A 17,934-nucleotide genomic window follows, 5' to 3' on the forward strand; every position below is an offset into this window, starting at 1 on the left:
ATGGTGATTGAACCATTGGCAGCCTCTTCCAATGCTCGACAACCCTTTCTGTGAACAAAATTTTCTTAATATCCAAACTAAACCTCCCCTGGTGCAACCTGAAGCTATTTCATCTCATCTGATCTCTTATTACTTAGAAGAGGAGACTGACCCCCCACCTGGCCACAGCCTCCTTTCAGATAGTTGTCTCCCTGAGCCTCCTTTTCTCAGACTAAACAACTTCAGCTCCCCTATCCATTCCTCACAAGATTTGTGCTCCGGATCCTTCACATGCTTTGTTGCCCTTCTCTGGACACGCCCCTGTATCTCAATGTCCTTCTGGCAGTGAGGGCCCCAAAAAATGATCCCAGTATTTGAGGTGTGGCCTGACCAGTGCCAAGTATAGGAGGAAAATTAATGCCCTGGTCTTGCTGGCCATGCTACGTCTGATACAGGCCAGGATGCCACTGGCTTTCTTGGTCACCTGGGCACAGTGCTGGCTCATGTTCAACTGGCAATTATCAACTAATTGCATTTTATAGTTTCCAAAACCAAGCTGTATCTGAAAATAGAGATAGAAATAATCATCTTTTTCATATCCTGTGCCTGTTTAGTTTTGGTATCCTTTGTGTCAGTGGATTTACACTTGCTTCGGGCAGAAATGAAAGAATCCTACAGTAGTAGCTGGTTGACTTGTTGTCATAACTCATTCCTTACTCATCCTTTCTCCAAAGGCCTCACTCTGCTCCCTATTAGTATATGCCTTGCCATAATGTGTTTCACATTTCCAGTCACGAAAGCAGTAGATTCTGTTTTAGTATTCAGCATTAAGTGTCCGAGTGGTTGCACAAGCAGACCTAAGCATATGAAGAGGCATTTTGTACTAGTAATATCCATGCACAATTTGAATGTCCAACTAAAATGTTGGCTCTGAGTTGTGTTACTACAATGTGAGATTGTACAGGTTGTTGTATTTGCACAGAAACTAGGGAAGACCTTAGTAGCTCTATCCTGCAAGGCTTGCAGGGGTGAGACTCAGGTGTACTAGGTGGACAAGCTATTTGCAATTATAATATGGCAAAAGATTCACTACATGGGATTATGCAGAAAGATTCAATAAGAAAGTACTTATCTTAATGAGTTGAAATAGTTGAATACTTACCCTCTGATCTGTACTTGAGCCACAGCACTGACGTTGATATGGAGGTTAACTAAATTGCTAGTGGGATTTATCTTGTTAGAGCTGGAAAAGATATGTACAAGTGTTAACAAAGGTTATTTATTAGAAGTCTAGATTGTTATGATGATGAGATTGTTATAGATACAGCACTGAATACCACAAGGCCCCAGTTAGGATGCAATGCCATTGGACATGTTACAGCATGGGCTTCCCATTGCCACTCTTTAGTCTTGCAGGACACTGGTGTTTAAGTCTGATATTACTTGAGCTCATCACATGCTTAATAATATAATCAGCTCAAGCTTCCTTTAGAGAATCCTATGATGAATATGATGATACAAACTTATGCAGCTCAGAATATCATGTAAATTCCCTTGTTCAACTTGGCTATCTGTCTGAAGTATCTTAATAAAATCCAAGTTTGTTTCATGCACTGGAGAAAGGCAGTGTTAATAAACAAGACAGGCTTTTAATAAAAAAAAATTGGTTTTATGGCTCTCCAAACTTGTGACTTCTGAATGACGGAGTCTTTGAGGAAAAAGAACACAGATCAACTGTTTCTTTACTTTTCTTATTTTCTTCCCTCCCTTCCTTTATCCAGAGAGTGTTTACACTCTTAATCCCACTAACCAGTGAAAATAGATCCCTATGTTTAAAGTCTAGTGCTCTCACTCACTTGATTGTCTTTCCTTATTGCAAATCCTTAGTAATAAAGGTAGTTACTCTTACTTCAAAAGACCATTCCTATGACTATAGCCCACTTATGTAAAGGAAGGTTTTCAGGTTCAAATTCATAAAGACAGAGAAAATAAGTAACGACAGACTTAGAATTTATTTAATACTAAGTTTGGATGGTTTTTTCAAGCAAGTGTGTACTTCCTTGCTTCATGAAGACTAAGTTTCTATTGCTGTCACAATTTGCTGTTATCACATCTGGGTAGCATCAGTCAAATGGAAACATTCAGGGGAGGCCAGCATTCCCAGTGACTGACTCTTGAGAATTAAAGTGCAATACTGCTTTGATCCAGGCTTTCTGCTTACAGATTTCTAAAATTAAGAGCAGCTCTAGTTTGTTTGTAAACTAATGCAGATTCACCCCAAACATTATTTGAACTTTTAATGTGATCCTCTATAGCCATTGTTTTGAGTACAAAAGTAAAGAAATTGTTTAAAGTATAAAAATTACTAAACCACTACTTTGTTAGAATAAGCTGCTCTCCGATTTGTATAGTGGCCTCACTTTCCATGGAACTAAAATACAAATTTTGAGCATATATATATATCTATGGTATTTAAATCTTGGTCATAATTTATGGTATTTTTGCAGAGAAGAAAATAGTTTAAATAAAAGTGCCAGGACATCTCCCTTTCTAAGGAGTATATAATTGCCTAGCAAAGTCCACATCAGAAAAGGAATCAGATTTCAAGACACTACTCAGACCGTTGCTTTTTTACTATAAGTAATAAATATTTATTTTCCACTTGATGTTTTGAAGTAAATGAAAGGTCTCTCTTTTGAATAAATTAGACTAGGACACAAATTCAGATGTGTTCTTCCTTTTCCTGCCCTTTAGGTAATTTCCTCTTTCTGCCTCATGAATTTCTGTTCTCTTTTCCTTTCAGGATTCTTTTACCTGTTCACTAAGGACACAGAAATGCTCAAACTGTAGTGCTGCTTGAGAAAGAATGTACCAAGCAGTGAGTTTTAAGTATAGGGTACATTCCCCATGCAAGATGTTTTACTCTTTCTTTTGGTTTTAAAGTAGCTGGGTGCTCTTCAGCACTATCATACCAGTTTCTGAAAATCTTTGGTTTTGGTAGCCCAACAGATTTCCTCCCTTTTCATTTTAGTGAGCCACACTCATGGAGGAAGCATGAGATCCTGATTTCTCCTGAGGTTCAGACTTATTCCTCAGTAAATTCATGTCACTTTTTCTAAACCAGTGACCTACCCTCAACTCTTATCACCTAGACAGATTTAGCTATTCAAAAAGCTCTGAGCCTCCCCAATTTCATAGCATGAAAAGGGTTTAGAGGCATGAACCTCTAAACATACCCATCTAAAACTGTATTGCTTCCACTAAGAAGTGACCAGTGGCATGGCAGGGGACCCACAAGTTACTTGCTGTATCTCTCTCTGGAGTAGCCCATGTCCAGGTTTGCATGATCTCCAGCTCACCAGTTAGATCTCTGGGAGAGGCCTGAGGCCTGACCGAGCACCTCACTGACTTCTGTGGCATTGCTGTGCCCTTCCAAATTTCTACATGCTCTTTCCTTCAAGGGAAGGAAATGTCTCAGTTATTTACCATAATGAACATGATCAAGGCCCTCATTAAAGGCCAGACATTAGCATTTAAGTCTCTGTGTGTGGGGCAGCGAGGGCAGGAACTCCAGTGTGTATTTGATGAGGACAGATGAAGCAGAAGCCCTGCCACCTTCAGAAAAAGTCCCAGGCTTGCTCTTGCTTTTATCCTAACCCAGCCTGCCCTGTGTTTTTTGTCCCTGTGGAAGAAGTACTGTTCAGCATAAAACAGAAGATTCTCCAGCAGTAGTATGTGAGGCCCACAAGAGACCTGAGGGAAGAAACTAATGGAAAAATGACAGAGGTTCACCTGCATCAAACTGAAGCAGTTCTTTCTCTTCATGCCTGCAAATTCGTTGAGCAGATTTTAACTGCTCTCCTTTTATTTTTTAAATTGCTGTGAAGAAGAGGCAAGTCTTTTTTCTGAATTTCATAGCTGATATGTTTGTCCATATGCAACTTTGTTACAAAGTTATCACTGTTCATTAATTTGGAAGTGGAAAACAAGGTAACATTTTGGCAAAACTGTAGAAAATCCTTGGATTACTGACCAAAGTCAGTTAATCTGAATTTTAAAGAAATGATTTGGCTAAAAGCTAGCAAGGTTCCAACATCACAAATCCTCCTGAAGTAAGCTACCATAGGAAAGCCCATGAAATTATTACTGACACTCAAGAGTAAGAGTGACCTTCTTATACATTAAAGTTTATGTATCAATAGAAATTCATAATTTAAATAACTATACTCTTGATAAAATATCTAACCTTTTTATTTGCAGCTCAAAACTGATGCTGGACTCTGCATTTTCAAAATGCTGAACAGAAAATCGAATGCCTGTGGAGAACTGAGAGAGAAACAAAACAGCAGGTTATTAAAAATGGTTGATCTCCCAGATCAATAAAGCAGTACTGTTCAACATTGCATTTCGCAGACATACTGGATACTGTTGCTTTTTAAAATTAGTATGAAATAACATCGTCTAGTTTTTCTTAAGAAAAAATACCATCCTGCCTGTGTATGTCACCAGATGGAAAACTTGGCTGGACAGAGGAAAGATCAGAGGAACAGAGTTGCATACTCCCAAGAAAACAGTGGTGGGTCCTTCTTCATTCAGACAGTCTTTGCTTTACTTCGCTAAGCCAAAAGAAAATAATGGCTGTCTGGCACCTCTCATCCCTGCCTCCATCCATGCACGCCTTTGTCCAGGTCTCCAGGGTTTCCTGCTCCCCACCTTGTCTCTGCAACTGTGACCTATGAGATGCATGCTTTAGGTATTGTGGGGTTGACTGATCACGTAAGGCTAAATTAGCAGCAGTTTTAATTTAATTTGATTTGGTTTTATTACAGTTCTGTTAAGAGGAATACAGATTCAAAGTTATATTTGCAATTGATTTTGCCACAACTTGCAGTGTGTGAGCAGAGGAGATAGAGGGTAAAACACACAGCTCCCAAAACTGAAGGAGATAAGTGCTTCCACTGGTGCTCCCCTGTGTTTCTGCAGACGTGGCTTCCTCCCTTTGACAATTTCCATTTGCTTCTCACTCCCTGTCTACCTCTCCTATGGCTAACTGAATCTTAATCCATCTCCAGAACAAGACTTACCTAACATGTTTCAACTACTACTTTCAGCTGGCCTATGCTGAAAGCAATATTGTCATCATAAAGGAAATGGCAAGTTCAAATCTTTGAATTCTGATTATTTTAATGTCACAGTTATAGTTGATCTCTCTCTTTGGAAGCAGAATCATTCAGATGAAAAGACAGTGGTTGAAAACTGAGTAATAGAGATGGAATAGAGATGTAAGCTCTTTATAAGGTCTCTTTTTGGAGATGACGTTAACAACTGTATTGAAATTCCATTCACCTTTAAAAATATAATGACTTTCTTTAGTCTTTTAGACAAAAATTTCCAAATATTCAATTCACCATTTCTCTTACTGTTTTTACTAACCAGTCTAAATAAATTTATTTCCACTTATAGAAGAAAAAAGATGTGGTGAACTAAAGATAAAATTTTCATCAGACAGAGCAGACATGAACTGTAGTTTTGATGATCTATTACTCCCCTGAGGCTTAATCCCCTATTTAATGGTGAAACACACTCCTACTGTACAACTCTAATAAGCTGCAGATGTTGCCTTTGTATAGTTGTATGACTTTGTTAATGTCAAGTAACCCTTGACACTGCTACTAATAACAGGGCAAAGATGCTCACTTGCCCTTGCTGAAAACCCACTGATGCCAAAGAAGTTTAATTTGCTTGAACTTGTAGCTTAGCAATCACTCAACCTCCTTATTTTACTAGGACATAAATTTTATCAGAATAGTTTAATTTTATTTAAAATTTTCCAAGTGAAGTTCGTTTCATTAAAATTGCAATTTTTCCATGTTTGTAACATCATGTATCTTTGACATATATGACATTCCTGCTATTAGTGATCAGCCTTAATCTGTTACCATGTTTGACAGGATTTAGAAGTATGCTGGGAGGCAGAGGGAAAGCTTTTTTTAAAGTGTCTTACAGTGAATAAGAAAGATAAAACCTCTGTGCTCTTGAAGAATTAGTTTGGTACATATCAAGAAACAGGCAAGATCTTCCAAGCCTCCACTCTTATAATCTTATTACTATTATTTTCTATTAACTTCCTGATTTTTCTACCAGAATTTTTAATAAAACCTATATTTCACTTGCTAATGCTACTGAACAGGCATTAGGAAGCTTGTCGGTCTGATCCATTTAAGAGTCATAAATAAGTACATTGAGCACTCTTTGCCAGTGAGATGGTATCAGCCACTTAATTTGCATTCTGGGTCATGTGGTATTCTGATTTTCCTTACCTTTTTATATTCTTTTTCACTTTTTCTTCTTTTTTTAACCTCAAAGATATTACTGAAAAGGTCAAGTATTTTTTTGTGGTCAGTAAAGAGTTTTAAGGACACAGATGACAATAATGCATTTTGAAGATGCGAAATGTCAGTCAACCCTGTAGTCCACTACAGTAATATCCCATGGGTTACATCACAAAATCCCAACATAACCCTCATACCCAAAAGTTGATCTTAAAGAGTTCAAAAATCCTAGGATTTCAGGGTGCCGAAAAGCCATGACAGTGACTCAATAGTTAAGAACTTTAGGAATGTTAGATTTTGACCTAACCTTCCTTTCCACTCACAACTTTCACAAAGAGTCCCTTTCTGACTGAGTATTTTGAGAATAACTGATCTCCTGCCAGAGCAGAATTGTTTTGCAAAATTGGAAATAGATCAGAGTAACCTTTTGTGATTTATGCAATTTGTGCAAAGGGCTGGTATTTTGCTTTTGGAAGTACATTTGCCATCATAAATATGTTTGGACTGAAAAAGCAAAAGTCCTTTCACCTTTCCTGAGTGTCCAGGAGAGCTGGTTTCAAAGACAAAGTTTGGATTTAAGATTTCACTCACTATAATCAAACAATTTAGCCATCTGTCTTTGTAATACTCTATCTTCCCATGCCTCAATTTTAAAGGGTTGGATTACTTTGTTATAAACCAGAACATCCTTAAATATGTTATAAACTCTGTTGTTTTATTCTGCTACTTCTAAGTCACTCTTTACAAAGTATTTTGCTTAGGAATATTTGGTAACAGCAAACCATAAATGGCAACCCTAGAATTGATTCTGAAGAAAAGAAGGATCAGTTACATTGTGAAAATTCATAAGGACACAGGTGAGAGTAGTACTGCTTTAATAGCCACCAAAGAGCATTCCTGAAGTCTTCACATTACTAGCATTTTGAGTCAAGGATGATGTAGAAACATGGCCTTGGATTCAAAGAGAGGAGTCTGAGGGTCTGCAGTCTAACATGTGAGAGTCTCTTGTGTTTAGTCTTCCTTTTCTCTTCCAAACCCAAGGGGTTTTATGCTCTCCTGCCCTCCTTCACTGCATCCTGATCATCCACAAGATTCTTGTCTACTTCCATCTGTATCTTGAGAATTTGCTTCTGCCTTGAGACTAACTGGGAAACCACTAAGCAGGTAACTAAAATTGCTGGTTTCTCAATACAAGAGACTACAGAATCAGAATTACAGAGTATGCTGAGTTGGAAAGGACCCACAAGGATCATCGAATCCAACTCCTAGCCCTGCACAGGAGTCACACCCAAGAGTCACACCAGGTGCCTGAGAGTATCGTCCAAACTCTTTTTGAACTCTATCAGGCTTGGTGCTGTGAACCACTTTCCTGGGGAGCCTGTTCCAGTGCCCAAACATCCTCTAGGTGAAGAATCTCTTTCTAAGATCCAACCTAAACCTCCCTTAACACAACTTCAGGCCATTCCCTTAGGTCCTGTCACTGGTCACCACAGAGAAGAGATCAGTGCCTGCCCCTTCTCTTCCCCTCATGAGGAAGCTGTAACTGCAACGAGGTCTCCCCTCAGTCTCCTCTTCTCCAGGCTGAACAGACCAAGTGCCCTCAGCTGCTCCTTATACAGCTTCCCCTCCAGACCTTTCACCATCTTCATCCAAAGGCTGTCCTTTGGACACTCTCTAACAGCTTAATGTCTTTTTTATATTGCAGAGACCAAAACTGAACACAATATTCAAGGTGAGGCCACAGCAGTGCAGAGCAGAGCAGAACAATCCCCTCCCTTGACCGGCTGGAGATGCTTTGCCTCATGCCCCCCAAGGTTGGCCCTCCTGGCTGCCAGGGCAGTGCAGACTCATGTTCAACTTGCCATCGACCAGGATCCCCAGGTCTCTTTCCGTGGCACTGCCTTCCAGCATCTCATTCCCCAGTCTGTACGTACACCTGGGGTTGTCCCATCCCACGTGCAGAATCCAGCACTTTCCCTTGTTGAACTTCCCATGGTTGGTGATTGCCCAGTCCTCTGATTTGTTGAGGTCTCTCTGCAGGGCCTCCCTGCCTTTGAGGGAGACAATAGGTCCTCCCAGTTTTGTGTCATCTGCAAACTTGCTTAGTATCCCTTTCAGTCCTGCATCCAAGTAATTTATGCAGATGTTGAAGAGCACAGGACCCAAGATGGAGCCCTGCAGAACTCCACTAGTGCCAGGTCAGCAGTCTGATGTTACCCCATTCACTATTACCCTCTGTGCTCAACCTGTGAGCCAATTGCTCACACATCACATGATGTGTTTATCCAGCTCTGTGCTGGACATTTTGAACAGAAGGATCCTGTGAGAGACAATATCGAAAGCTTTACTGAAATCCGAAAAGGTTACATTAACTGTCTTCCCTTGGTCAACTGGTTGGGTTACCTTGTCGTAGAAGGAAATCAGGTTCGACTAGCAGGACTTTCCTCTCATGAAGCCGTGCTGGCTGTGACCAGTGACTGCGCTGTCTTTCATACTTCCCAAAATAATCTTCTCCATAACTTTAGCAGGTGCTGAAGGGAAACGGACAGGCCTGTATTTACTGGAGTTCTTCTTCTTCCCCTTCTTGGAAATCAAGATACCTTCCAGTCAGCTGGGACCTCTCCAGCTTCCAAAGACTGCTCAAAAGTCCTTGAGAGAGGTTTGTGATGACATCAGCAGCTCTTTGAGGATTCTTGGATGAATCTCCATTTTTATTTGACTTGACTTGGAATTTATCCAGTGCTTTGGCCCATCATTCCCTCCCAAAATCCCATTATGAAAATTCCATTCCTCAGAAATGTTTTCAATTATTCTTACCTTTTAGGAGTTTCATTTAGTAGAATAAAACAAAACCTTCAAAATCTTTTATCCCTCTTGTCTATGTCCTTCCCAGAAAATGTTTGCAGTATTCTCTTCAGACTTCTAGTTCACAGTGGTTCTATGGAGAAACTCACCAGGAAGATTCCTCTTCCCAGGAGGTCCATTACTGACAGTCCAATTTTCAGTGGTTTCCAGCTCCTTGTAATCCCAAAGAGTCCCTGGGACTGTTTGTGACCATGCAAGCCGATGACTGTATGAAACACCCGTTCGCATTCACTTTCAGTTCTGTGGCTGATCTGAGGCTATCCCTAGGATCCAAACAAACTTATTCTAGTCCCAGTCTCTCATGGGGAGTATGACTCTTTTGGTTCTTTTATCGAGGGTCAGACATGAACTACTTCAAGATCGTAAGAGACCAGGAAAGATCCCCTCTGTAGAGAGGCTGAAGAGTGAAATACTGATCTTCTGTAGGACAAACCTTAACTTTTTAGGAATTTTGAAAATACTTAGGAAATTTGCCTTAATTTCTTTGCAAAGCCACAGGCCCAATATGAAATTCAAGCAGTGGTAGTTTTCAGTCAAAAACTGTTGTTTATTCCTGATATATGTTCATGCTGTTGACCACTTCATTTTTATTAGGACAGTTTTTTATCTAGGTATAAATGTTTGGATTATTTGCTTTTATTTAAATATTTGTAACATTTACAAATTTATAAGAAACACTAAATTCCTCTGCAAGAGCATCCATGGCTGAATATTCCTGAGTTTAACACTTCTGGGATTTCCTAGACTGTTATGTCATGAAATAGGGACAAAGGATGACAATTGTGGAAAAGGTAGCTCTTTTTTATCTCCAAACCTATTTTTAATCCTTACCTACTGTCCATCATTAGTCATTATTCAGTTCCACTTTTGCCTAAAAGCAAGGCTACCAGCATTCCATCTAATATGTAGTCTGATTAATGAGAGGCTGTCTGAGGAAAATCTTTAGATTTACAACAATAACTTGAAGTAAAACTTTATTCCAACCCCATTTTCCTGGATATAAATTGTGATATAAATAGATAAGACAATCCTTATGCACTGAAGATAAGAATCAGACTAAAGAAGTTGTCATTTACTATATATATCTTAAGTAAAGGCAGTACTAAAAAAGAAAAAATAAACAGATCACATTGCAGACTGGGATTCTCTTCTCATTATAGTAGTTTAACTTCTGTGACTTAAACTGAGTCACTCATTTTCTTTACAATAAATGAAATAAAACACAGGTTCTAGCATAATTAATCTTTCAGAAAAACAAGTTGTTAGTTCTTTAGAAGCACAGTTCTGCCTCTTATTACACCAACAATTTCCTGTCCAACTAAATAATTTGGTTTATATGCTGCTTATTGGGACTCCTGCTAATTGAATAGGTTTCCATTTGTTCCCCTTTAAAATTCAATTAGATAAAAATCAGTAAATGCATCTGGTTTTCCCTTACATTTGCGCCAGCCACCATGGGGTTCCCAAGATCACAAACCACCATTCTAGTTTCATTTTCCATCTTGTAATCACAGCTCAATACACGCAGTGCCTGCAACAAAAGGACACCAATATGGAGGTCAGAGATCACAATGAAATGTATCCAGTTGGGAAAGTGATGCCTTTTTGACTGTGACATTTCTTTTGATTTCGGACACCTGCTCAGTGCACTATCAAAACATTTACTTGCTTATTGTCAGAAAACAGGGGAAAACTGATGCCAGGGAAAACCGAACAGGATAGTTTCCCAGAACCTTAAGAATCAGGATGAGATCACTCTATGTCTAGTTTTAACATACTGCTCTGTTTTTGTGAATCATTCCTATAGCCGTAATGACTCAACAGAGAAAAATGAGCAGGTAAACCTGGGTGAGGAAAAAGGTCTCATGCTAATTGAAATGGTTGTGTTGTCCACCACCAGAAGTCTCTATAGTGAATTTCTGGCATTGGCAGAACTTTATAATGGATCAAGTCTAGACCCTTATTTTCCAATCTATGTTAAAATACTTAGAACATTAAATATTACTGTAAAAACATAAACTGTTATCTGTGTTTATAAATTGGCAACAAAGGAGATAGGTTTTCACATTATCAGAAATTAAGGTTTTTGTTATTTATAGCAATCTTTATCACTAGTAGTGTCATCTGTAAACAAAACAGACTGTATAAAAGGAGGAACAGCTATAGAATAGTGCAAATTAGGAGATACAGAATAAGATAAAGCAACAAAATGCGGGTTTTTTTTTCTGTTTTCCTCTTTGACATATTCAATAAAAGAAGGTATTTCCATATATGTGCAGAAGTAAACAAGCTTTGTAAAAGCAGGATGCAGCAAGTTACACTATCTTTCCTCTCATCTGTGATTTTCATGGATGAAGCAGTATGTGTAAGTTATATAAAAAGACCTGGGAAATCTCCAGACTACTGACTATCAATTTGTCTTATCTGTAAAAGCCAGCATGGACACACTGTCCTCATCATTTCCTGAATTTAAATGAAAAGATAGGGCATGTCCTAAACAGAGCTGATATGAAGCATGTCCTTAGCACACACCTCATTGTACACTGACACTTTTACAGTTTGCTAGGAGGAAACAAAGTTGGTTACACAGCATGTCCAGTTCACTAACAGCCTTCCCAAGCCTCTCTAGGGTTGAGAGGGAAGGATTTTTACACTCTTTCCAGCTGGTTAATTAGAGGTGGGAAGCAACACACGGGAGAAGAGAGGATGTTAACACAGTTGAAATCAAACTTGTCTGGAAAACTAATCATTTTAGCTTGATGTGTGGGTTTATAGTTTTGCTTTTGTTAGGCAAGAAGGGTTGAAATTGAGGTCTAAATGTTATAAAATAAATATTCATCGATACAGGACATTTGGCAGTTTCTTTTAAAATGCTGTATCATAGACCTGCACAGAGTAAATTAGCCCTTATCACACATTTTTTTGCCCTTCTAAGGCTGAGAAAATAGGGAAGTTTTTTGAGTAGGTTTTCTGCAGTTTGCATGGCATGCTCTTAAGACAGAAAATGATTAATGGTACAGAATTTATACGACCAGCAACACAAAACCTAATTTGTGCAGCATAAAGATGTGAAAAAGGGTCAAGTTTGGTAGAATTCTTTCAATAATGAGATTTACTGCCTTCATTTTTGCACTGATCACCTTTTTGAGGTGGCTAAATACAAAATAGGAAAATTAAAACCAGGCAGGAAGCAAGCAAGCTCAGAGACTTGTACACCTACTATTGTCAGTATCAGTGGGTTCATACGTAACTCAGCCAGATGGAAGTGTTTGCCACAAAACTCTTCTACCTGCCACTGGTAGCAATTTATATTTTTATAGCAACACATGGTCTTTTTGGCAGTCTTGAGCAGAAATAAAACCCCAACAATTAACACATGTGCTCCCAGGGTGCATTTTAACTAGAAAATGATTGGATGCTTTAAGTAATCCAGGCAGTCTACAAACTTGAAACTTTTTGGTGGTCGTAGTGATGAGTTACTAATTGATGCCAGAATAGTTAAGCACAATAGGTTGAAGAGTAAAACACCTCCTCTCCTTCCTTGATCATCACATTCCAATTTTATTTTCTGAGAAGTGGATGGATTAGGTACCAGGTGCCAGAATTTAGCTTCTCTTCTAGTTGATGTATAAAGAAGTAGTGTTTGTCCTCATAAGGCTCAAATCACATCTCATCCAGCCAGCCATTATGTACTTATTCTAAGAATTTTTAGATAATACAAGAAGGTTTCAGGTTGGTTTTTTTTTTTTTATTATTTTATGAGTGTCATGCTTTAGTTCAGAAAGAAAGTGGCTCAGACCTTATCCATTGCAATACGTATCTGGATGTGAACCCACCATTCCACAGTTTCCAGCCTGAGCAGAGACAGTTCTGCCAAAATACATAATGTTTTTTGGTGTGGAACAAATATCTATTAGGGCTTTGCATTTGCCTAATTTACTTTTAGTTATATGAGGTAATATAATGTAGTTATATGTTTTTCATTGCAGCTAATTCTAGTAACTCTACACCTTATCCATATGAACAGTTATTACAAGCCAATTGGTTTCCAGTAACTACTAAAGCTGTAGTAATTTATTCATTTACCTGGTCTCTGGACCTTCTAAGTGTTTCCACAATACAACTAAAAAAACAACACTTTTGATTTCATTTTAAGTCATTCTACTTCAATAATCAGCTTCTGCCTGAAGGAAGTGTCAGCATCTTCAGGAAACAATGAAGCTCCAAAATCACATCCCTGACCTCAAACTTTAAGATTATATACATTCACTTCCCACTCCACTTTCATATGATCACATATATCCCTGCAAAATGTTACTCATTTTGGTACAGTTGCACAGTCCGTGTACAATATTCTACAGAATCAATCCTGAGATAACAAGATAATGACAACCAAGGCAGGTCAAACACTGTATTGCATAAAGCTGAATGCAGGAGATAGAAGGCAAGTGAATTTTCAGTTAAGTTGTTGACTTCAACAGCTTCTGAGTGTAATTCAAATGATATAGAATAGCCCAAAAAGTAGTTAAAAAAAAAAAAAAGGCAGGTCGGACAGGAAACACTTAAGGGATAAATGTGTTTCTCTATTAGGTAGACTAAATCCAGAGTAGCCCCACAATAAAGTAGATAAATATCCTCTATGAGTATCATAGAGGAAATTATTTGATTCTAAAGATTTTTCAGTTCATCAGAAATGTATCAAATGATTTATTCAGCCGATTACATTTCATGTATTCTGGTCTCAATCTTTGTGTTGCTGGCTGAGGTGAATATTATCTTTGCCTTAACACCAGGAATCTGCAGTTCAGAGAAAAACAGCTACACAGAGGACTGTAAACACAGTAGAACCAAAAGTCAATGAAATGTTAGAGGAAAAGCTTTAAGAGCATCATTGCAACAGGCTCTACCACAAATCCACCTGTCTGCTGAAATTACTCTGTATTAAATTAAGTGCAGAGCAGAGAGGAACAATCACTTCCCTCACTGGTTGGCAATGCTTTGCCTGATGCCTGAGCTTTTACAATTTTCTATTCAAAAGAAAATGAATGTTAGCACTCTTTCCTAACCCATTCTAGTTTCTCTTTAGTCTTCCAAAGCACCAGAATATTTAATGTCTTTTTTCCTTTCTTTCTCCGTAAGTCTATCCTGCTGATGCTGTAAAATTTAAATTTTCCTAAAATAATATAAAGTCCTTAATTATCTCTCTCCAGTCCGAATCATAGAATGGTTTCATTTGGAAGGGACCTTAAAGATCACCTAGTTTCAACTACTCTGCCATGGACAGGGACACCTTCCACTAGACCAGGTTGCTCCATCCAACCTGACCTTAAACACTTCTAGGGATGGGTCATCCACAACTTCTCCAGGCAACCTGTTCCAGTGTCTCACCACCCTCACAGTAAAGAATTTTTTTCCCAATATCTAATCTAAACCTACTCTCAGTTTAAAATCATTCATCCTTGTCCTGTTACTACGTGCTCTTGTAAAAACTCTCTATCTTTCTAGTAGACTCCCTCTTGGTACTGGAAAGCTACAATTAGGTCACCCTTCTCTTTTCCAGTCTGTACAAACCCAGTTCTCTCAGCCTTTCCTCACAGGAGAGGTGTTCCATCCCTCTAATCAGATGGTGACTCTTCTCTGGACTTGCACCAATAGGTCAATGTCCTTCCAGTGCTGAGGACCTCAGAGCTGGATGCAGTTCTCCAGGTGGGATCTCACCAGAGCAGAGTAGAGGGGCAGAGTCACCTCTCTCAATCTGCTGCCCACACTGCTTTTGATGAAGCCCAGGACACAGTTGGCTCTGACTGCAAGTGCGTGTTGCCGGCTCATGTCTAGCCTCTCGTCCAGCACCACCCCCAAGTCCCTCAAATGATAGACATGTGCCAATATGTGCTGTGAGTTTTGGATTAAGTGCCTCCCCTGACATCCTTTGTAATGTCCAAAAGAGCAGCTGAATATTCCTAAAGAGCAACAAATGAAAAATGTAACCATGTGTAGTATATCAAAGAGAACCTTTGTTTTGTAAATCACAGTCAAAAGAACCAGAGGCTTTGCTAACAGAACAAAAGAATAGGCAAGAGGAAAAGGCTGGTTTCTTTAACATATGCTTCTGAGATGTGAAGTTGCAGAGAATTTCCATATTGTCATCTTCGATGACATCATTACCTCTTGTAATTTTTTTTCAAATTAGGTTAAAAGCCCATTAATAAAGTCACTGACAGAAGGAGAATAAGGAAATACCTTGTAAGTTACTTTCAGCCTTAAAAACATTTACCTTTAGAAAGGAAATTAACTTGCTTTCTCCCACTCTCACCCTTGAGGCCCTTCTGAACATTCCAGGCACTAACAGAAAAAAGCAGGCTCATGTTGCAACAGCTTGGGAGATTTATGTGCAGATGAGGTGATTCAGACTTGCTGTCCAACAGAGAATACATGAACACTCTGCTTGTTTGCAGGATAGTGTTTCATCTTTGCTCTTAAAAAACAAACAGACCCCAAAAGGAAACACTACATGTTCAGTACAGCTCAGCAGGACTTCAGTCAACATTAGTCCTTCTGTGAACACTGGCACATTTTACATTATGACTGCGTTTTTGGCCCATCCATAACATAAAATAATTGATGACAAAGGAAAACAACTTTGTCAAGTTTATACTGCAGTTAATGTTCAACTGTTGAGGATATCAGACTGGGACACCCTTAATAATGGTAAAACACTGCTGTGCTGGGAGGATGAGACAGCAGTGTCCAAGTTTCTGCTTTATTATTGCTAATATTTTGATTTTCATTTACCTTATTGTTGCGTTCAACCCCAGTGTAATCTGCTTCAGGTGGAATCTTTATGTGTAACTCAGCTTCATAGGCTCCTTCCCCATCATTCCTTGGATTTATTATGAGCATGACACAGTTTTCTTCTCCAATTATTAACTGATCTGTATCTCTGTATAGAAAATACTACTTGTCAGGAGTTAGAACACGCACAATTTTTATTTACATATGAATAAAGCAGAAGGACATTTTGCTCTCCCAACATCTGCTCTGGAAAATATTCTGTGAAACATAATAAAACATTTTCCAAAAGAAATGACCCCATGGAAAAGTATGCCAGCACCTGTGTAGAAAAGAGGTAAAGAGAAAACAGTACCATGGACAATCAAAGCAGACTACCACAGAACTTCTCAGTTACTGGTATAAAATTTCAGAGTCTGACTAGTTTCTAACCAGTAAGAAGTATTTAGTGGAGGAATTACTTGCCACAAGGGTGCCATCAGCATTGTTTTGGCAGGGTACAAAGGTGGTAGTTTTTCTCTCATGTCCATTGTAAAATGAATGATGACAAAAATTCTCCTGAGATTTGCAACAGTGCTGTGCCCTTTCCTTTTACAGGAATGATGGACTGATTTTGATGGCACAGAGTCAGAGGTTCCCATTTTTTCTGCTTAGCCCACTTCTCCCCCAACACAAGAAATTTTTTCCAAGTTTTGAAATCTTTTTAGTCTGAAATTCATTTACTTCACTTTATACTCTCGCTGTATACTGAGTTCAGGAGGATTGTGCCCCAAGCTCAAAGTCACTGGCACACTGAAATAAAAAAATTTGAAACCTCCTATGAACAACAATTTGCATTATCTCTTGGCATTCAGAGAACTAGAACCACCTCTAATGAACACCTGCAAAGTCTGTTTTCTGTGACAACCATTAAACATCATAAACGTGATTTGTAAGTGTATATTTCTACATTTCTGGGTTTTCTAGATGAAATGGAGGCACAAATTAAAATCTGGAAAATTATTAGCTCTAGTAAACAACAGAACTGTGGTCTACATACTTCATTCTGTTACAACAGTCAGCAGTGTTTGGACTTCCTTATTCACAGCGTCATTTATTTTATTTAACTTACGGCATAGCAGAAAGTTGCAACTCAGGAATGCACAAGTTGTCCTCTCCACAGTCAACTAGAATGTAAGCCTGTGTTATTGCAAAGTGAAAAAATGGTAATACAGTTAGTACATGCCTCAAAGTCCAAATCACTTCCTTAAAAATCACTAATCTAAGTGTCTTAAATATCACTAGCACTGACTTCATGAGTTAATTCTCTGTCTCCTTTCTGTAAGTTCCTTTCCACATGGTAGTTGGAGACTAGACTGTCAACTACATCCTTAGCAGAACAGTATCATCTTTCAGGCCCTTTCCCACCCTAACTTGGCTTACATATTCTAGAAGGCAATCAAAACTAAGAGCACAACAAAGTTTTGGAAATACTTTAAAGGCCTGTCGATTCTATATTTATATTCAATTTACATTTTGAATTAATTAAATCCTTGTTGTGAAATTTCTGGCCATAATTCTCTGTTTTAAGGAAAATGACACATAGCATTTGTAAATGCTTTCTTGTTTATATACAAAAAAGGTGGCATGCAAAATTCGTACCTGCTCTGTTAATGAGCTTTTCTGGTAATAGTTCAGTATTGGCTTCACAGTCAAACTATCTTCAAAACTGGATTCATCCAAACTATAATTGAAGTTTATATTAATGGGAGATAATTTATCTCTAAATTCTGTTTCATCCTGTGAGTGACAATCACACAATAAAAAACAGTGGTTTAATACAATTATTTCAGATTAGTATGGTATGTCAACAGTTTCAGACTTCAGTCTTTATAGAATGTAAAAACATGGTTCTTTGACAGCTGCTGGCCAAATTCTGGCTGCAAGTAGTGTTATTAGGAAAGTAAAGTGACTCAGCAGTGACTGGAAT

The 17,934-nt window shown here is 38.5% G+C and overlaps 1 protein-coding gene across 1 annotated transcript in view; it reads right to left on the reverse strand.

Moving 5' to 3' along the window:
- The window catches only part of ITGA8 (integrin subunit alpha 8), a 111,242-nt gene that overhangs the window by 40,691 nt on the left and 52,617 nt on the right, over positions 1-17,934 (reverse strand). Inside the window, exons 18-23 of the mRNA XM_017817279.1 lie at positions 17,607-17,744; positions 17,077-17,144; positions 15,969-16,116; positions 10,615-10,707; positions 4,226-4,305; positions 1,142-1,222 (exon numbers count right to left, since the gene is read on the reverse strand). Of these exons, the coding sequence (XP_017672768.1) occupies positions 1,142-1,222; positions 4,226-4,305; positions 10,615-10,707; positions 15,969-16,116; positions 17,077-17,144; positions 17,607-17,744 (608 nt within the window). The remainder of the gene's footprint in view (positions 1-1,141; positions 1,223-4,225; positions 4,306-10,614; positions 10,708-15,968; positions 16,117-17,076; positions 17,145-17,606; positions 17,745-17,934) is intronic.

Source organism: Lepidothrix coronata, unplaced genomic scaffold (genome assembly GCF_001604755.1).
Source record: "Lepidothrix coronata isolate B3197 unplaced genomic scaffold, Lepidothrix_coronata-1.0 Scaffold59, whole genome shotgun sequence".
Taxonomy (NCBI): domain Eukaryota; kingdom Metazoa; phylum Chordata; class Aves; order Passeriformes; family Pipridae; genus Lepidothrix; species Lepidothrix coronata.